Source organism: Xenia sp. Carnegie-2017, unplaced genomic scaffold, assembly GCF_021976095.1.
Source record: "Xenia sp. Carnegie-2017 unplaced genomic scaffold, XeniaSp_v1 HiC_scaffold_1, whole genome shotgun sequence".
Taxonomy (NCBI): domain Eukaryota; kingdom Metazoa; phylum Cnidaria; class Anthozoa; order Malacalcyonacea; family Xeniidae; genus Xenia; species Xenia sp. Carnegie-2017.
Window position 1 is genome coordinate 8,174,479 of NW_025813402.1, and position 21,731 is coordinate 8,196,209.

At 35.7% G+C, this 21,731-nt stretch overlaps 1 protein-coding gene across 2 annotated transcripts; it reads right to left on the reverse strand.

The window, feature by feature from the left end:
* Positions 1–89: 89 nt before the first annotated feature.
* LOC124435749 (nipped-B-like protein) lies at positions 90–20,205 on the reverse strand. Of its 2 annotated transcripts, none has more exons than XM_046985719.1 (41): positions 19,656–20,205; positions 19,482–19,580; positions 19,026–19,126; positions 18,768–18,854; positions 15,107–15,335; positions 14,657–14,808; positions 13,956–14,036; positions 13,738–13,838; positions 13,170–13,293; positions 12,532–12,614; positions 12,297–12,432; positions 12,034–12,180; positions 11,055–11,099; positions 10,558–10,647; positions 9,954–10,150; positions 9,338–9,440; positions 9,037–9,135; positions 8,777–8,923; positions 8,529–8,663; positions 7,747–7,854; positions 7,277–7,330; positions 7,063–7,186; positions 6,215–6,354; positions 5,882–6,022; positions 5,698–5,791; positions 5,435–5,586; positions 4,858–4,948; positions 4,318–4,424; positions 4,186–4,252; positions 4,004–4,058; positions 3,763–3,898; positions 3,579–3,686; positions 3,391–3,447; positions 3,157–3,291; positions 2,808–2,954; positions 2,646–2,721; positions 2,004–2,118; positions 1,335–1,494; positions 795–896; positions 509–607; positions 90–410 (listed from the first exon to the last, which is right to left on the reverse strand). In XM_046985719.1, the coding sequence occupies exons 1-41, from the start codon at positions 19,930–19,932 to the stop codon at positions 357–359; spliced, it is 4,755 nt and encodes a 1,584-aa protein (XP_046841675.1). In that variant the 5' UTR covers positions 19,933–20,205; the 3' UTR covers positions 90–356. The 2 variants fall into 2 exon arrangements, with proteins under 2 accessions (XP_046841675.1, XP_046841670.1); XM_046985714.1 differs by having other exon boundaries at positions 4,858–4,951.
* Positions 20,206–21,731: the final 1,526 nt, after the last annotated feature.

Genomic DNA, 21,731 nt, shown 5'->3' on the forward strand with positions numbered 1-21,731 from the left:
TTAAGGATTTACCTTATATGTTACAAAATTTAAATTCATTTTGGATTAACTGCATCACTTAAATACTAAAAGAAAGAAGCCAATCTGAATCAAACGGCAAAACAGAATTTATCTTGATAGAAACAAGATTACGAGTGAGTCTTATGAAAATAAAATGCTCAAAAACGGCCATTTAAAATCCTAAAGCAGTAAGAATTAACATTATGACAGTATTTACAATAAAATACAGATTCTTTATACAAAATTTGTCATGCATACTTATGATAAATATGAATTAGAAAGGAAAGGAATAACATGATTTATGGTGCGCACTTAAACAAACGAAACAGTTAAACGAATGAGCAGAAAAAAATCATCTAATCCTCAGAAGCGAAGTCATCGTTGCATTCATCATCGCCGTCAAATTTTATGTAAAACTTACGTTAAGGAAATGCAAGTGAATAAAAAGGAAGAAATTGTATTGCACATATATTTTCTTTTCCAAGATATTCAAAACAAGAAAGGATATTTTTTTACGTTTCTTCTTTGATTTTGGCTTTGGTCTACTTCTGTTGTTTGACGGCGTCTTCCTTGAAGGAGTTTTGCGCCCTTTTGTGAGTTTCTTTTCCTAAAAAAGCATTCGTTTTAGAATATGGAATGTGAATGTAGAAGATTACAGACATTTCTGCACAGAAAATATTGCATTAAAAAACTTTTTTATTTTCTTTCATTGCTTTTGAAAACTGTGAGATTTTTTCAAACATCTCGCACTTGGTAGGCATATCTGGAACACGAGGAACCATATTTTGAAGTACCTGGCAGTTATCGACACCTGATTCACCAAGAGGACTGTCCCGACCATTCGAGTCATCACTATCTTCTTCTGATTTGTCCAAATCCATTATCATTTTCTTGAACTACAAAATTTATTTTTTTAATTACAGTCAGATATACACGAGGCGATGCATGCAAGTAGATGGTGTAGGATCAATTGCCTATACAGGTATAGGCAGGGCGAAACTGAACGTTAATTGCGGGGGGGTATATATTCATATATTCAGCTCAGCCCTGCTGATTTCCTTTGTTTGCGATGTTAATTTCAAAAGAAATCAGCAGGGCTGAGCAGAATATATGAATATCTACCTCCCCCAATTAGCGTTCTAGTTTCGCCCTTGCGTATAGGGTGGTGTAAATACGGAAATCACAGATATTTCCCCAAGTGAAAGTCACCATGATGAACAAAACAGTGCTTAGTGTAAAAATATTTAATAGTGAAAACAGTAAAATAGTGATAATAGTAAAAATTATTAACGATGGCTTACAAATTAGAACAACATATTAGAACAACAACTGACCTGTACATACTGTTTCACCACCTCTACGGAGGAAGGCATCGAACACCCTGATTCAATACAAGCAATTGATTGCTCCGGGTTAAATTTGACACCATGCTTCCTCGTTATTCCTTTATCGTACGCTTTACTTGGTTCTGATGGTGAGTATTTTTTACATTTGCTGCAAATGAAAAAGATTCGATGTAAGACATATGGGCAGGGTAACAGATCACATGAGTTTGCCAATGATATTACCCTGGCGTGCAATCGATAAAGTAGAATACCAATAGTAAGAGTAGAAACACATTTTCCAAAGTAATTACAACTACGTAGGGTCTTAATGCTAAATCTCAATAGCCACTTTTATATGCTAATCTCCTTAAAATGCTAGTCACCGAAAGCACTCCGCATGTATTATGGACAAAATTATTTGCCATCATTAGAAACTCTTTGACTCATACACCATAAAAAGCCTCCGAGACATTCAGTAAAATCTAAGATTATCTTTAAATTTAGAGAATAATGAAACTGAAAATACACTATATTATAACAATTAAGGAATGCGTAAGTTTATAGAAGTGTAAAAGCATACTTTACAATTAAATAAAATGAGAAAATCAAATATGCAAGGATACCCTATGCAAAAAGGAGTACTGCAGTTATTAGTACAAATTTTCATGTAATCTCTACCTGTCATGAATGTTGTAGGTCTCCTTCAGATGTTGCCGTAAATAAATCAACAATAAGCATTTTTGCCACGATTTCCAACAATCCTCTATTTGCTTTAAATCATCTGGCAATCGCACTGTGAATGAAATGAATCATATACACATACGCGTGTCACAGAATTGATGTCTTTGTAAAAGCTTCACCGAAATTACGAGAGCCTTCTTTAGTTTATTTCGCTGTTTTTTTTTACTCTTTAGACGGTGGCGGACACTTTATGAAATATTGGAGGGACTCGTCCTCGAGGCATGACATTTCTAGGAAGATTCCAGGGCATGTCCATAGGTATACTTTTAAAATTCGATCTCCAGAAATTTAATTTAAGTAATCCTATGTACAGATAATCTTACACACGCAAGAAGATTTAATTCGTCTGCTGGTACGTGCACAGTACAGAAGTCTATCAAACTGTTATAATTTAACATCACAATTGTTTTATGTAGGTGTGATTTGAGGAATTTGACGAATGATTTTAAATCTTTCAAAATTATTGAGGGGCTTAAGCCTTCCTCGCCCCCGCCCCCAGTATCTGCCATTGTTTTCAGATAAATACTAGACCACCCAGATTAACTTCTTGTTACAGAGTCAAACGTATAATTAGCATACCTAAAATTTCATCGGCATTTTCTTCAGTTTCCATACTTTCGTTCTGAGTTTCAGATTGATCATGCGCACGAAGAGCCTACAAAACCGCGTCATTGACACACAATGAAACGATATCACAAAACAATTTGAAGGCGAAGTCGTCGTAACGTAGCCATGCAATACCTGTTGAAATGATTGCATGACATTCATGCCAGTGTACGAAAGTCTGGCATCAATGTTATGTATAATGAACAAAGGCTCCTCTAAGGTCACGAACGGGAAATACGCGAGGGAATCAACAACAAAAAGAAGCATATCCAGATCATATTTCTATAAAAGAAATCATAGTATAGAAAGAAACTAAATCACTACCGATAAAAAATTATTTGGTTTGTCATGAATTTTGATTCTGTCCAAAGACATTTAAACTGAATGAGCTCATTATTGCAGCTGCAACTGTCATTGTTACCATATGTAGGAAATTATTGCTGAAATATCCGCATGAAAAAAAAAAAGCAAAAGCACTGGAAACCTTCTCGTCGTCAACCATTCGAATCAAAGACAAGAGGAAAGAGCGTCGATGTTGACGATTTGAACGGATGATTAAATAAAGATAACTTAGCAAACTTGTGCCTTCCTCTTTAAAACCACGAACGAATAGTTCATCCTAAAAACGGCATTATTGCAATCACAACAATCCACGAGTCTTTGATAAAGCAAAAGCCAGCAACGAAGGAGAGAGTGCAGGTCACTGAAAACTATATACCTTATGGATTATTTTCTGCAAATCAAAAGACATCTTTACTCCAGGTAGTGCTTTCATCTACATGAATATTGCAAGATTATGCGTATATGTATAGAATGGGATGAAAATTCAACATTCAGCATAACAGTAATCAACCCGAGAGTACACTGATGGGGCGAATATGAAAGTGATCATCTACATCATCCTACCTGTATGAATCCCGGATATTTACGATCAATTTCCTCCAATCTATGCGCAGCTTTCGTCCGTGCTACTTTGTCATTGTTAGTCCCAATGGCAATGAGATACGACACGCACTACATCATATTCACAAATAGAAGAATGATTCGTTAGGAATTTATATGTTTTCCCGAAACGACACCATTTCATCACCTGTACAGGATGTACCAAGCCCCGCCCCAGTATCATATCCACGACGGAGAAAGCTGTAAATCGAACCGTTGGCTGAGGATGGAAAAACATCTCCAAAAGTTGTTTCAAGTACAACTGCATTATCTCGCTTGTTGTTCTACAAAAAAAGTTAACCGACTATTTTCTGATACTTTCCTTTGAATTTCAGGAGTTAACAGTGTTACCAAAAGTACTTTTCTTCAAACATTACAATACTACGCACCCTGAATACGAGTCCCCAAGTTCCTTCAGATTTTCTTTATTTGCTTTCTTTTTCCCTGGAAGAAATGAGACCGGAAATATGTAAATGCTAACTGGTTTAAATACTGTAGAAGAGCTGCTCACAGCCGTGAAAATACATACGAAAAAAATATATGAATATAACAAAAGATCATTCGAGCTTACATGACGAATCACGAACAGACATAACTTTTTCCTCCTCAACCAAATGTTGCGTGATATTTTTCATGACCTATGACATAAAAAGTATACTTTTTCATCATCACGACACACAATACGCGAAACGCAATTCTTTACCTGATTTTTTAATTGTGTAGACTCGCACGTTGGCGATAAAATTTTCCCATATAGACCGCGAGCATCTTCTTCCAGGAGTAATTTTGGGTATCGAATGGACAGAAAACCTGTATTGAAAATAAAAAGATTGTGCGATAAAGACCAAGTAGATACAAGTTAACACTGCATAAATATAAATGCCTTGACCGACCCAAGTCAACTCCATATATTAAAATATGTATTGATCTAACATGTTGTTAGAAATTGCATAGTTGATCAAATCACCTCCCACAACCTCAAATTGCAATTTAGAAAAGATAGATTTTCTCTCATAAAAGATGAAAACACCGAGTCGTAATCTGTATAGTAAACAGAAACCGTTGTTGCAAAAATATATTATTAATATCTGTTCAATAAAGGATATAACTCAATATTTTCATGCACATATTCTTACAACTAGATAAATGCAATGCACCAATGAAGTTTAACCAAACTAAATCTATAAGAAGTATGACGGATATTGATAAGACTATATGTCAAGAACTTGAACAAAACTCATACCGAGACCCATAATCGCTTTCTGTGACACCTCTTCATCCGGTATTTTGGCATAAAAAATATGCAAGGTGTATACTCGACGATAGACAGAGTCCTGCTTCATAAAAAAAAAACAAAAAACGAAATATTGAGATTTACGAAGAAGTGTCCACCTTTCCTTTTTAACACTTGGAGTGTTTAAGAGAATTACCATATCAACAATAAAAACATTTTAGAGGAAAAACTAAAACATTTGATTAAAATTTGTCTGTTTCGCATTATTGAGCAGCTCTCGAGCAGTTGAAGCTTGCACTGGTCTCCCAAAGCTCACCCGGGTTGACATAAGCCTGTGCAAACACAGTAAACATCTTTTATTTCATAAATGATTCAAAAGAAACCCCCCACCCCTCACAATTGTGAACTGCATGCACTACTAAATAAGGAATATTCATAAATTCGTAAATTTATGAGAAATAAATATAAATATTTCGAAAATATTTTTAACAGCAAGTTATTCTAAAAAACAGTCTGTTCGGCGAGCAATTAATTATACAATTCCCACATGTAAACAGTCAAATATGAAATTACACTTTTCACGTACTATATTTTCAACCTTGGCATCACTCTCGAAATCAAAGTGCTTGCAGAGAAGACCCAAAGTGAACAGAGATCTAAGCAACAAGGGACGATTGAACTTCGGCCCAGTTGACGACTGATTTTGGACAAACTCTTTCTTGACCCGAATTAAAAATCCTTTGGGAAGAAAAAGTATAGCTCATTCAAGAAATGTCAATATCCCGTAAAGCTGCGCTTGTATGAAATGCGCCGAACGAAACAAAATGAAGTAGTTACGTATGCTCTCACCAAAATATCGTTGAAAACAATCTTTTACCAATTTATAGTTTCGAGTGACTTTGTTCACGACGGCCGCAAGGCAAGCCACGCAACTCTGAACGACCTACGAACGAAAATACACCAAGACTTCTTCATGCGGCAAGAGTCTGATAGTTTGGTAAAGACATACACAACGATGCTGTTCAATACTTACGGTTTGTCCCTGCTTGATGATAAGCATCATTAGATCCTCTTCAATGCTGGCCAAAAAAGCTTCGCCAGGATGTTCAATGAGAGGTAAAACCAGTTCCAAAATACGAGCAATATAATGGAGGATAAGATAATCACCTTGTGACTATAACACAACGATTTTATTGATGGAAATGGAGCTCAATGTACATGAATATAAATGTTTACACCACACACAATGTACTACATACACCTATTGGCGAAATTTGTCTTGTCTCTACGAAGCATTCAGCGCATATTTCTATATCTGAGTTGAAATTTTTTTCTTGTTTGTCGTGATAATTTCACTTCAACTTACATTGACTTTGGTGCTCAGGTATGGCTGAAGTGTCGCAGCATGTGGAACCATCATTGATGGTTTGAATCTACTCATCATGTACAGAGTTGTTAAACATCCAATCAAGCGATAACTATTTGATGCTTTTCCTTCAGATTTCTCTACAGATTGAAGCAAAATCGAGATACATATTGGCAAATAGCTGCCTTTACTCTACCACAAGGCTTTTAAAATACGTGCATTAAAGAAAAGGATATTTAACCTCTGAATGTTTACACAAACTAGCACTACCTAGACAAACTAACCAAAACTGATCAGGACTTAACACGTGCTCGTGTTTCTCCCGGAGCAAAAAATGGCTTTGAACAATTAAGGCTTTTGAGCAAGCATCATTGTCCTGTCATATGCTAGACTTAGATCATGCTTTGGTGCACAACGCCAATATCTCAATTTCCACAAGGTTCTTAAATAAATCAAAAAAAGGATTTTCCTATGGTTAGAAACGAGACAATACTTGAGGATTAATGTGTGGGACCACCAAAAAGATCCTAGGTAAAACCACTTTGGAAAAACACTTTCGGGAGTCCAAAGTCCATTTTTAAAACCCTCTTCTAAAATCTCTCCGTAAACGTTCACTATTTAAGTCGGCTATAAAAGCCCACCACTAGAGATCTCCGAGAAAAGACCTCAAAAAAGAACCCCAGGAAAAGACCGCTGGAAAAAGACTTCAAGGGCAAGAACGTCGGGTAAAGATCCCCAGGAAAATGTCCATCCATATGTCTGTCGCTTGCCATAGGCACATGCGTTTTACAGATCTCTGATTCCCTACGATATACAACAGGGGTACATATGCAACATCAACAACTTACCAACAACATTTTTTTCGATCGTTAAGAGCCTATCCACCAAACAATCAACAATTTGTGAACAAGCTTCGAGTACTTGCTTCGAAGCGGAAGAAAGTTCGTCAGACTCTTCATCATTCTTTATAAGCTAAATCAAGCACAAGTTGTAGAAACAGTTAACTCTGGGACAAAATTAAGAGATCATTTCCTTATATTTAGGACGACATGTGTTGCTTACATTTTCCAATAGTTGTTGCAGCCACTCACCACCAGATTCACCAAAAGCTGTCACCTGTAACAAAAACAACATTTAGGATTAGGAAGTTCCTTCATACGTACAAGGCAGTGATGGCACGAATAATTTTTTTTTGGGAGAAAGACAGATTCAAAAATGACATACGAATGAAACAAAGCCAACCGCTGCTTACGAAGCAAATTTACAAAAACACATATCGTAAAATTGTGGCAGCGGACGGTAACAAATCAAACATTCCTTGGTTTGTGGAAGATTGAGTACATATCCCTAGAGAGCCCTCTTCTTGGGAATTGAACCACACCCACATATACAAGATCAGGTTGAAACCAATTCATACGGATGTCTCTTTGGGCAGGGTCAGTTGAATGCGTTAAAAGTTTTTGTATGTATGCATATTAAATGCTGAACATAATGATAAGCAAACTTTTATATTACTACGTCATTCTACATACTAAGTCAGCAATGTTGGTCGCGCGTTTTAAAAGGTCATCGTCCTGATGCATCTTGCTTTTTTCAACAGGAACAAACCACATTTGCTGAAATACTTTCGTCACAAGTTCCTGCAAATAAAATAAACCATGAAATATTTAACACGTATCGAGTATGACAGATTAACAGTGTGTTTTGTTTGCCCGACACTATTAGGAAATAATAACAGTTTGGTACAATAATTGCAAATGTTATATTTCCAACAGGGGTGAATTATCTGGGAGTGCAAGATTTTCAATTGAGTTTCTTCCATGCGCGTTATAAACATTATAGAAACATTAAAATCGAAATAAATTACTAAACGCGAAGTAACCTCTTACTTTGATAAACTCCGTTTGCCTTTTGTTTTCTTTTCCCTTATTTGTCATGTGTGAAAGCTACTGTTGTATTCGTGTTTCACTCGTTGTTGGCAATATTTGAGTACATAATTTATGAAGCTTTGTTGATTATGTAAGGAAGTACTTTAAAGCTATGCAACTAGGATTCCTAATTTACTTAACTTAAGGAGAAATTCTTATAAAGTTATTAACCTTTTCCTTACGCAGGATTGCTCCTCTTAAAGCCTATAAATCTACAACAGCCCGAGTCCCAGGCACCTTTAGCAAAGACAATGATGCACCTTCCTCGGAAAATCGGCAACACTCCTATCAAATAAGCTTAGCTCCACCCCTTATTTCCACTCTCTCCATAAAGGGTTGGTTTCAAAATGCTAAAAAAACAACAACATGCACATTAATCTTTTTACCTTTATTCCATCTGCGTCGTTTATCCGACAAATCATTTTCATGCAGATATCAGTTATCTTAGGAAAGTCAGGTTGAGCAATACAAATGTCTTTGAGAATTTTAATCACTCTTTTCCGTACACTGACCCCGGTGTCCTAAAATGAAAATAAATGCTTTGTCAAACTTATGAAGGAAGATGAACCAAAACGATTTTGAAGACTGTCTTTGAGGCATTTCAATGTAATATTATCGTGGTATGGAACCTCACCAAAATCCTTTCCATGATCATATCATAATACTGGTGGGTCAACTCTGGTTTATTCAAAATAAAACGGCCAACCAATTCGACAGCAGCTTCCCGTACACTCGTAGATTGATCCATAAATCGTCCTTGAACTCCATTTTGTATATCCTCCTGCATGAACAAGTAGACTGGAATTTTACAAAAAACTCGTGCACTGTAAAGTTCAGTTTTGCCGAGCAACATTTTTCTTAAGGATTTTGATACAGATATGCCCAAAAACTCACCCTCGCCAAAATACCAGGATCAACAGAAATAATCGAGGACAATGCTTTCATAGCTTTCGTTCTTATTGCAACCACTGTTTCATTGAGGACTCTCAAGATCTAATGAGAAAGTATGGAAATATAAAGGTCTAGAACAGAAGGTAAATACAATTTCTGGCACACACGGTACTATTATACACGATGAAATTTCTTTGGTTACGTTGAACTGTCAATCTCAGACCATACATAAACAAATATTTCAATCTAACATGCTAAATGCATCTAACAGGAATCTTGTAGTTATTGGACACATGGTTTATACCTGTTGGAGATAAATATCAAAACTCTTGAGAAAGATTCGTTTCGATGAAAGATGTTTAGCAACCAAATTTGCACGATTATAATCCAAGAAACCATTTGGAACCCTGCAATGAAATATTTTTCCCTGTCATTGAGTTTGCTCGTCGAAGGTTACGGATGGGTGTTTGTAGTAGGAGTAAATCTTTGTACAGGAATTGATCCAGGATGTTTTTGCAGCCCTTTCCCTTGCTAGTTTGAATTAGATTTCAATGGCTACTTTGTCATGTTGAATTCTGTTACTCTGATACCATTGAAAGTGTGCTCCATCAAACAAAACTCAGAATACTTTCGCTTTACTAGGTGTGTGTACTAATGTTTCGTAAGGATATTAGCACCTCTCCAGCCAAGGCAGGTGTGCGCCCCCCCCCTTATTAAATCCATTTTTAACCTAGTACATGGTCAAAAACTATGCAAACTACAATGCATAAATACTACTTTCTCCCAGTAAACAAGGGACATCAGATCGCCACAAAGTTAACATTATCGACGGTGAACAAATGACACCTACAGAAATATTCAACTTCACAAAATTGCCAAAGAACAACATTCCTAAAGAGAGCAAAAGTAATCACACATACCTCAGCTGAGACCAGTCCTCATCAATGAGAGATAATAGGAACGACTTCTTCATTTCTAGCGCTGACACACCGCCACCCCCATCCCCAGTTTGCTGTAAATCACTTTCGCTCCCGTTAGGAACGGTCGCCTTGTACGCTCTCTCCAGCTCAGCTTGATTATCTCGGATCCATTGACATAAATAGAACTGTCTTGCAAACTTTATAAACAGAAAAAAATTTGCAATTACAAGCACATAAAATTGGCTTCTTTTGTTTAATATGTCTATATCTTATTCTTTAGAGAGCGGTTGTGGTCAAGGGAACTCGGTTTAACCCTTTTGCTGTCCTTTAACAAGTACTATACAGTAATAACAAAATTGACAACTATTTAAAATCATACATTTTTGTTCTGTTCTAAAATTCTTTCCGGTATCAATGAAGGAAATTAACAAAAGTTTTACGGTCTTAGAACTACAGAAAATCCTTATTAAAATATATGCTATCGCATGACTAAAATTAAAAAGCTGATTTTATGAGGCGACAAGGGAGAAAATAGGTAGGATTGAATACAATCCTAAATTTTGTGCCACATATACGTCAATGCTATCAGATTGGCGTAACTTACGGATAATGCAGAATCATTCTTCCCTTTAACGTGAAAATATTTCAATAGATATTTCCGTAACGTTTTCTCCATTTCAAGATCTTCTTCATCCTACAAAAAAACAGTCAACAACCTCCTTTACAATTAAAGACCATAAGCCGGTTGCACGAAGCATGTAAGCGCTATCCATTGGATAGTGAAATTTTCAAACGTAAGAAAAAGGTGGTTATATTTTCCTTACGATAATGAAGCTTTGTAATTGTGGAAGCACTATTTTATTTCTGTGATTGCTCAGTTCAAATCGTATATTTTGCCCTTTTAAGAGATTTTTTAAACGTTCGAAAAAGTTTGCTATCTAATGGACAGCGCTATTTGGCCTTTGAGCAGCAGGGCCCATCATTGTAAATCATAACCTACATAGGCTATACGTATGTGCACATCATAGTAACTAATTAACAACCATTTACATCATTTACATGTGTAAGCAGCAATAAAACTGACAACGATTGATTTCATACCAATTGCCTGATTTTTTCTTCATCTCTTAATTCGTCACCACCAATCTGTAATACGTATATGGACAGTAGCTAAAGACAGCCTGCAACTAGTATCGCGCAGGCATGTGCGGGTGTGTGTGTGGGGGAGGGGCATCGGCGATATTTAAAGAGAAAATAGTTAGAACTAGATGCCTAGCATTGCCAACAGATGAGAAAGACAATTCACAACAGGAACTAAATGTTTTTTTGCTTTCTGATTACGCAACTCTTAAGAAATACTCCGATTAACGTTAAGAAGTACACCACAGTTTTGAAACTCGAGAGCTGAGGATAGTGCAAAGTTTCAAAAAAATACGGCCTTTTGACTCTTAATTTGAACCAACAACAAAATGTGTCAAACATTTATTGAATTTCTCCAGTAATTCCCAATTGATTTTGATTTATCCAGAAGTAGGTCGCAACGGCACTCAACCTGCGCACAGTTAGAAATTCTGTGGCAACCAAGAATTAGCTATACTGTGCATCATTCTATTATCAATTCAAATGATAATCGTAATACTTAAGGCTCGCGAATTGCCATATCTTACAGCTAGCTTCTATTTCCAATATGGCAACATTCACAAATTTCAACATACAATATAAAAAGCGCATGCTCTTAAGAAAAAGCAGAAAGTTAAGGGGATAAAACCTTATAAAAAAACGTTATGATATAATGAGGCTTCTACGGTTTTCAATTAGACGAAAGACCGTAGAAAATCAAACAAGTCTCAAAATTGTGCTTCTGGATGATATTGTAATTGTTCATCGATTTGTATCGCTCAAAGTAGATAAAGAATAAAACATGCATTTTGGAACATTCCATGTAAAGTTTACGCTACATATTTGTCATCCATTGAATTTTTGCCCCTGCTCACTATACTGCATGTTTCCATTTTTACATAAAAAAGGCAACAGTGAGAGATATATATCATACACATGCATACAAAAGAAGTGTACAGACCTCTGACATGATAGCCAATAGATCTTCTTGTTCCTGTTCTTTGTCTAACATCGCTTTTCGTCGAAGATGTGTAGCAACCAGTCCGAGATAGTCTATCGACGCCACACGCAGTCCCATTTCACACGAGCGATTAGTAAAGGTCACTATCTATTAAACAAGAACAATATTCTTGATTAACTAGGGGCATGAGTTAATGGACAGTGACGTCATAAAACATGTTGCTATTCTATTTGAAAATGACCATGTATGGTCGTTTTACGAACCAATAATCTTCCCAATAGAGTTAACAAAGCTTCTGATGCTGGCCAATCATTCTTGTTCAAGGTCACCAGCAGGTCTTGCAAGAAATTCTCGAAAAGAGGTCGATAATCTTCCTCGTCCTTTCCTGCAGTGTTGCACCTAAGAAAATGAAATGCAACACTGGAGTTGAAAAATGCTGTTACAAAACATACAATATAAAAGATACGCAGTTAGGTTAATCTCTCCTTGTGCACTCACTTGTTTAAAAACATGGAAAGAAAGTTTTGGGCTGCACGTAGAGAGTTTTCATACGAACCAATGATTTCAAGTTCTCTATCCATCTACAATGTCAAAAGTGCTACTTTCAAAGATGACAAATTATAAAAAGCAGCTGACAGTGACAAAAGAATGACTTTTTGTCATCAAAATTAAACAAGTGCTGAAATAGAACAATTGAAAAACCCAATCGATAAAATTTGTCTCAGATGACACATCTTCATTAAAAGTGGAGGCAATAAATTCAACTTGCAAAACTTGCAAAATAGTGTGCTGTTGTCGATTAATGTTGGTCGTGAATAAAGACTAAAATGAGACTAAAGTCTTAAAATTCTAGCAAAAAGTAATTCCGGAAAACAGTTTCGTATGATTTCGTTACCATGTAAACTTTCTCTCCTCAACGTAAGTCAATAGCACAAAATATACAACATCTACATGGGTACCCACAATATACATACATACATGTTCTACAGCACTTTAAAACGCATTATGATTTTGAAAATGTGTCAACTGGATTCAAGCAATAAAGTACAGGTCTGGCACAAACATTGTAAACACTTGAATCCAAAATAAGGCAGCCACTATCTCTATTACATCAAAAAGAAATAAGTATACATTACATTGAGTGTTTCATTATCTGAAAAGGTATCATTCAATGACGATTTCTTCTCAATTTTCACTGAACACTGAATGAGTTGAAGAACTAGAGCAGATAGCATTTGAATGTACTCATCCCCATGGATTCTATAAATTTAACACAAAGATTTTGAAATACATCACTGATATTGCTATTATCTCACATATTGCCATACTAAGCAATATCTTTCGGATGGCAAAGGCAAAATACATTCGCAGGAGCGATTGATTGATTTTTCTGATTTCTTTTTTTTCCTAGTTCCCTTATCAAAGTTACGTATGTATTTGCTCACTACTTATTCAAACTACTATGGTTTTTACGCGAAATGGGTTATTCATTCGTCAATGGTAATATGCCCAATGATTTAAAAATCACGACAAATTATCAAAATTTGATTTTGTGACTACAGCTACACATACTGTTGCGTTGGTTTGCAAAGACCTAATCTACTGCTACAATTCTCTGAGCATTTTTAATCATTAAATGTTTATTCTGAAGCAATTAGTCACTGTCTTTCCATTCCTTTTTGGCATCCCATTCCAATCTCTTACCGATAGCTCCTTAAATTTCGTTTACTTGAAGGAAGCCTTGCTAGTGAAGCTAAGATGTCCTCCAGAATGAGCTCACGATGCTTCAAATATTTGCGGAAAGTCTGAGGGGTAGAAATCATAAATATAAAATAATACAATATACTCGACACCATCACGAACCATGACGCAATTACATACTACGTATCTTAGACGCTCAAAACACTATAAAAACAACTCACCGTTCGGACGAGTTTTAGAGCACAATGCTGTAATTCGCTGACGTTTTCTACAAAGAATGCAGTAGTACCTACGCTTGATATCTATAAAAATGTAGAGCATGACAACACCACAAAAAGGCTTTGGTTATAGATTGGAATTTAGGTAGACTATAGGATTAGGGTCAGGATTAGGTTAGCTACGTCTTCCCTTAATCCTGTTTCATTAAAGGGTTTCTACAATTTTAATCCACACGTCAACGGTCTGTAAAAAGGTCATTTAGTATTAATAGTCGAAAATTTACAGAAATAGCCAAACAGCGAAAGAAATAAAATGAAATTGCTATTTTTTCTGTTGGCAAAATTATGAATTTGAAACTAAAATTTGGGACACGATTGTGTCATATTTCACGTGAGAGCAGTATAAAATGAAGCACTGTGAAAATTAACGGGGATCAGTTGTGTAAAGGAAGCTGAATTCTGCAAGTAAAGCATTTATCGAAAGCATATCAACTGATCTAGCTACGTAAAATGACATCTTTCATACATTTTGTTTACAAAGCATGAGCAAGTAACGAGCAGCTATTAAAACTTTTTCAAGATTCTTCTCTTCATTTGATTTCAGTGAAAAAGGTGTGTACTACATGATGACTAAGGGATATTACATATGAAAACATTTGGCCATTGACGCATTTTGATTCATCACAGATGAGCATATGACGTACCTTTAATACTATGGTATCAGTAAGTCTTTCGATGTCAAGAAGATCAGCGAGTAGTGAGACAGCAGTACAAATCTTGTTGTAAAGCTCCACAAATACCTTGCCTTTATTAGCGTACTTTGCACGTTTTGCTTTCGTTGACATCAAAATAGACTCTGAAGTGAAGAAACAATAAAATACGTATGAACCAAAGAACGTTTTATGACTTAAGAAAGAAGGCGTTTGCTAATGTTAAACGTTCGTATTTTTTTAATAAAGTTCTCTTCAATACGCAGAAATGTTTTAAAGTACAGTGGATGGTTTTTATAAACTAAAATCGATTAAAAAATCGACCAAATTAATGGTTAAGTTTGTTTGTGTTTGATCACAAACAAACAGTAGTTTAGTTATACATAGCTTTTGTACAATTAAAGCTTCAATGCGGTAGTAAAATCTTTTAAAATGAGTATCAACCTTTTGAATCCAGTTCGACTTTATATAGTGGATCATAAGCTGGATAAATATTGTGTTTCAGATTATGTTGGATCAGGCCAACCATGACTTCTATTATTTCTTCCATGTAAACTTTCTTGGGCATGCACGGTGCGGTCAACACGTGAAGTACCAGCAATGTTGCGTCGAATGACCGAAGGATGCGCTCCATGTTAAATTCCTTTAGCATTCTTTGATCTTCGTCATCATTCTGAAAAAAAGAGAGTCACATTTGAGTTGACAACAATCTTGCGAAATGCCTGACAACAAAGTGAGATAGCGATAATACTTAATATAAATGATATAAATATACTTGATATAAATGAAGATAAATAGTGAAATAAACGGGGATAGAAGTTAGTCTAATAAACGGAGATAACGAGTGAAATGAATGGAGATGGAAGTTAGTTAAATGAACGGAAATAAGTGGGGAAATTAATGGAAATAAAGAGTTGTGAAAAGAAAAGGAGATAACTAGTGAAATGAATGGAGATGGAAGTTAGTTAAATGAACGGAAATAAGTGGGGAAATTAATGGAAATACAGAGTTGTGAAAAGAAAAGGAGATAACTAGTGAAATGAATGGAGATGGAAGTTAGTTAAATGAACGGAATAAGTGGGGAAATTAATGAAAATAAAGAGTTGTGAAAAGGAACGGAGATAACTAGTGAAATGAATGGAGATAAATAGTGAAATGAATGGAGATAGAATTTAGTCAAATGAGCGGAGATAACAAGTCAATTGACTGTAGATAAAGAGTTGTGAAAAGGAACGGAGACAACTAGTAAAATGAATGAAAATAGAAGCTAGTAAAATGAATGAAAATAGAAGTTAGTGAAATGAATGGAGTTAGAAGTTAGTCGAATGAACGGAGATAACGAGACAAATGAATGAAGATAATAGACCAGTGGAATCATGCAAAGACTTTGAAAAAAATCAAAAACGAAACAGAAGATATTTGGTGTCTGCCATATCATCAAGAAACACAAAGATCGGATAAATGCTTAAAACAATTCACCTTTCCGACGGTAAACACACGTGTCAAAAATACAAGATCAAATCACAAAATTTCGGACAATCAAATGGTCGGACATAGTATTGTTGATGTAGAATAGTGGCAATAAAATAGAAAGAAGATGCTTTTGGGTTATTTGTAAATCTTATTTTAAAAATACCGAACGACTTATTATAAAGGCAGAAGGTGCAACAGTGGATAAAAACCATTTTCCGTCAAATCAAAGGAAAGCTTGGATTTGACATGCAATATGCAGACACAAAGTCATAGAGAAAAATAAAAACATTTCTAACGTTGTCGCGGATATTACGAGTGCCTTAACAAAGTGTTGATAAGTTTGATATGAATTTGTCAGAACAAGCTTAAGAGGCAAAGAGCAGTCTGCTTGAGCATGCGCAGTCGAATTGATTAGCTGCACAAGTTCATGGTCATGGCAACGACCAATTGCATCGATTTTGAAGTAAATAGCATGTTTAGTAACAATTTAATAGATAAATCATCTGCGCATGCGCTCGAGCACTCGACTAATTGTTTATAGTCATGGCAACGACTAACTATATGTACTTGCACTACATTTGTGGCAATTAGCTCACTTAGTCGCAAATTATCAAATTAGTCGCAAATTAGTCGCATGCCACTCGACTAATTGTTTATAGTCATGGCAACGACTAACTATATGTACTTGCACTACATTTGTGGCAATTAGCTCACTTAGTCGCAAATTATCAAAGAAATAATCTGAGCATGCGCAGTAGTAACTTTAATAATACCACAACATTCGTAAGCCTTTGAATTTTTGTATATATATATAAAGCCAATATTAGATGTAGTAGATGTCAACTAGCAATGGAAGCTGGGTGCGACATAGTATGCAGTGGCTTAGGGGCCCACACTTCGGTGGCGACCGCACCCTCCCTGCGTACCCCGAGCAAAGCCTATCGCAGGTGATCTCGGAGTCTGATGGGCGGAAGCTTGCTATTGCATCTCCCAAGTAGGATAGCGTGGAGGGGCCGAAATCTCCTACCGAAACGTTAACATGTGGCGTTCTTACGCTTAACAAGGTATCGGGAAGCATGGCCCAAAAACGGGGTTTTTTGCTTTTGAATTTTATCTTTTTGTTTATCTCATAAAAAAAGCTAGAACATACAAGGATGCTACAAAGGTTCAAAAAACTTCTGCCTCTTTGACTTATAATTTAAAGCAACTCTAAACATGTTTATACGTTTTTTATATGTTACCTTTTACAATGTAACTTTCTCATAACTCGCTAGTGATGAACGAGAGCCTCGTTATACAATTTAATTCTCTCATTATAAACAAAAGCATCCATGGGTTTCATGAAAAAAAGGGATTATCTACTTTTATAATAGTTTATAATACTTTTTTACAAAGATAACATTTAACAAGCCAAGCAATTTGTATCGTCCTGAACCTCGCTTTCAACCCTTATGTTATAAAATTTTGATTCATTTTGGATCGTAAATTTCTTTTAAACTTACAATATTTTCATGATTCAATCTAGAAAGGAACTTCTCTTCTCGAGCAATTTTGCGATTTAACAGAACACTTTTCGGATACAAATGAATTCTTTCGATTGCATAGAGACAGCCGTTCAATTTATTACGTAAATGCATGTAGTATGCATTTCGTTGTAAGAAACCACCCAACCGAAGAATATCCAGATTCGATTTTAGCCGCATCGAGCGAAGAAAATTGAAAGTCATAGAATTGTTTAAACTGTTATTTCTATGATATTTATGATTCGATGTATCACGAGATTCCACATGATATTCATGACTGCCTTAGAATACCCTTAACACATATTCATAATAAGACAATGTTTTATGTTATCATTTAGCGTCATCGTAATTTTATACATTTAAATTTATAGCAACAATTTAAAACTCCATTTTTACTTATATAACTTGTTTATGAATCTGAAAAGCCAGTTTTTGGGAGATGTCATCCATCAATAATAAGAATAGTGATTAATGATTATAAGACAGCAAAACCAACATGTAATAAAAATAACAGTTCAAAAATTGTATGGCTTGCTTTTTTGCGCTTTATGCAGCTGGAATCCGTCCTGGATACTCCTAGGTCACGCCGTAAAGGCCCGTAACAATCCTTATAAAAAAGTCATCACCGTGACAACATGCCAGTATTCAAGCTTTCCTTCAATCGTTATCTTTTTTCCTAACCCAGAATGGTTAATGTTTACTGTTATGCATCGTTCTGAATAACTAGAATCATACTCACAAATGCCCCAAAACTCAAAAGCATCTCCTAACCATTTTATTGCCACTATTCTACATAAACAATACTAATGTCCGACTATTTGATTGTCCGAATTTTGTAGTTTGATCTCGTATTTTAGACACGTGGGTCTACCGTCGGAAAGGTGGATTCCCTGAAAGTAATCATTTCAACTCACAAGAAATAGATTTGAGCACCGGTCAAGATAAATACAGAGTATTTTTTGGAAAAACCATGACAACAAAACTAATGAGCCTGGATTTCATGTTCTAAAAGTGTTCGTGTTCTGAAGTTGTACACAGACATGACAGTTCTGATTGCCATGAAAAACATGAATCACGTCCATTGCGACAGATCCCAAGTAAAAAAGTACCTGGCTAAACGACAACTGTATATTTCTTCCGTCTTTAATGTGCCTTTTCATGATGAAGATTAATCTGCACAAATCTTTTTCATCGATCTGATAAAGCATAGAAAAATCAATAGCTGCATGCATCTACACAATTAATATGACTGCTAAATGAACGATTGCTGCTTCGCAACTTCCCCCGGCTTCTCATCCTTTTACACTGACCTTTTCCGGATTCCACTTATCTGCAATCACTAAGTTCGAGTGGGTATTTTTACACACCTTATGAAGAATATGCATTGAATTCAGTTTGGCTGTCTCTGTACACATCTCACAGAGCGCAGTTCTAGTGAGCAGGGATTCTTGATCAATATCTTGGGATTCTAAACGAAGAAAATACGAATGCTTTTCATTGTGAATGAAAAGGGGAAAGCAAGGATCTCATAAAAACCGATCGCCATTACAAGATAAGCTATGAGCGATGAACACAGACGAGTCATATAAAATTATATTGCAAGAAAACCTTCGTGAATACAATGAAAAACAGTTCGTAAAAAAACTGTCTCCTCGGATCCAATTTGTTTTGACACACGTTGTTTACTCTGCTGTGGTGTGTTGCAACAAAACAAGCAAAGCGTACAGCTTTTTTAATAGACATGCTTTATTTTATAAGTCAGAGGTGAATTAATTCCCGAAAAATTGAATCACAAAAAGAGAAAAATAAAAAAGAACTCATACCTTCATCAATAGAGCTACTTATGTTACATTGCTCGTCAAATTCGAGCATGTCCTCCAAATTCTCGGAAAACCTCTTAAACGACGTTGAATGACGATAGTCTAAAAATAATAAACAAAAATAAAATACGCCATTGAACGATCAATTGAATAAATCATCGATAAGTCACTTCTTACCGTTCTTATCTCCCGAAAGTCGTCGATCAAGTTTTATAGGTATGGAAGGAACCATTAGTACACTATCATTGACAGCACTTGATGGTTGCGTTGTTTTTGGTCGCTTTCCACTATTATCAACATCATTATGATCATTCTCCGTAGATCTTCGTCTCTTTGTGCCTGCTCCTAAATTCCCAACAACGCTTTCCCTCACTTCATACTTGCTCCAGTCGGTAGTATTTCTCGACAAAATTAGCTTGGGTATGATTTGTTCCTCCTTGAGTTCGAGGGACATATTGGTACACTCTGATGTAGAAGCTTGACGCTCATGAGAATGACTTTCACTGATCCTTTACGTTTTCCAGATGAATATTTCAAAGTGTTTTCAACGGGATCAGCAAGCAAGATGTCCTCGGGAACGTCATTAAACGCGTCAACATTTGCATTTCTGAAGTTTTTGATATTCTTCGTTGAATTGTTCAAGCAACCATTTTTAAATGGTTTGGGATTTTTCACCCGATGACTTCCATCTTTAAATTCTTGAATATTGTTGGAATTTGTCTGTGGGGAAGCTTGAGCCGCGATAATACAGTCAATCGGCGACTTTTCTGAAAGCGAAATTTCTCATGAGAGAATTTGGTGCTGCAATTTTTATTGACAAAAAATAAAACGAAACAAATGGGCTACAGCACATTTTTAAACCTCAACACCCATTCTTCTTTCTGACTATTCCTTTGATGCTCGCTTCTTATAAATATTACTCACAAGAACAGTCAACATAAAGGACATTCAAAAGCAACTACTCAAGAGTACACTTTTATCCGCCTAAAATTGAGTTGTAACTTACTGGGTCTTACTCAAAATAATATGTTTTATACAATGACGTTAGGTATTTACGTAGAAATGTTATGTAAAATACCAAACTACTTGATTTTGACTTGCGTAATTTTGAGAATACCGTTCGTTAAAAAAAGAAATTTAACATGTGTACAATACAGTACCTTGCACAGTTTGCCTATTACAGTTTATTCCTTTGGGTTTCAAGGGCAAAATATCTGGATGGGACGCCGGACTGCTTATAGTGTGATGTAGACCTAAACATGCCCAGAAACAACGAAGTCAGTGCCACTATACATTTAAATATGTAGCAACGTTGTCTCACAAACATCGTTCTTTGCCTTCTTTCGTAACTCCAGGACGAATAATTTACTACGTTTGCTTGGAAAGAATAGAGATAGCATTCAATATATGAAAATCGTTTTAAAGATCGCAAATACCATGGTGAATGGCAAAAGTAATAAGTTAATAGTTCTTAAAAGAATTGTTTTAAGCAAAGAACACTAACCAAATAGTTTTAGATAAATGGAAATAATAGAGATAGCATTCAATATACGTATGTTTAACTGAGCGACATTGTAATATCATATCGCAATTTAACTTCCTCCAATCTCTTTATGTATTACCACAGGCGCCAAAAAATTTTGAAATGTCTAAAAAATTCATCTTTGAAAGTATCTCATAGATTTTTGTGGTACGTCCTTCACATAAAGTGAGTTAATTAATAATTAATTATCAGCAGCCGGTTGCAGAAAGATTGGATGGCGTTATCGCATTTTTTCAAACTTGTGAGAAAAGTGGGTGTATTTTCTCTATGATTTTGAAACTTTGTAATTCTAGAACCAATATTGTGTTCCATTCATTGCCCAATTCAAAACGTCAATATTTTCCCTTTTCAGAGACTTTTGAAGCGTTCAAATATATTGCTATCGGGTGGATAGCATTATCCGGCCTTCGTGCAACCAACCTCACTTCAACAAAAAAGTGAATACAACAACTAAATTTTCTGATAACTATGCCATCCATCAGTCAATTCATTCAGTAAATACACTTTACCTTGATGATCAGTCTTTGACTGTGTGATTGGGGTGCTTAAGTTTGTTCGCATTTGCCGTGTCTTCAATGGAGAAAACTCTTGAACTGGAGAATACTGCATCATTTGTGTCATTGATGGTTGCTGCAGATTCTGCATACCTTCGCACTGCATAGTAGACATATTTTGAGTGTTGCCCATCATGGAATTCATAGAAATGTTGG

Bases quoted from the DNA above. Each gene is read 5' to 3' on its own strand.
- LOC124435749 (XM_046985714.1), bottom strand. From the start codon at position 19,932: ATGTCCCTCGAACTCAAGGAGGAACAAATCATACCCAAGCTAATTTTG. The intron at 12,181-12,296 runs GTTCGTAAAACG...CTTGTTTAATAG, and splicing joins CTCTATTGGGAAGATTATTG to ATAGTGACCTTTACTAATCG. The intron at 9,136-9,337 runs GTATAAACCATG...CTTTCTCATTAG, and splicing joins TTGATATTTATCTCCAACAG to ATCTTGAGAGTCCTCAATGA.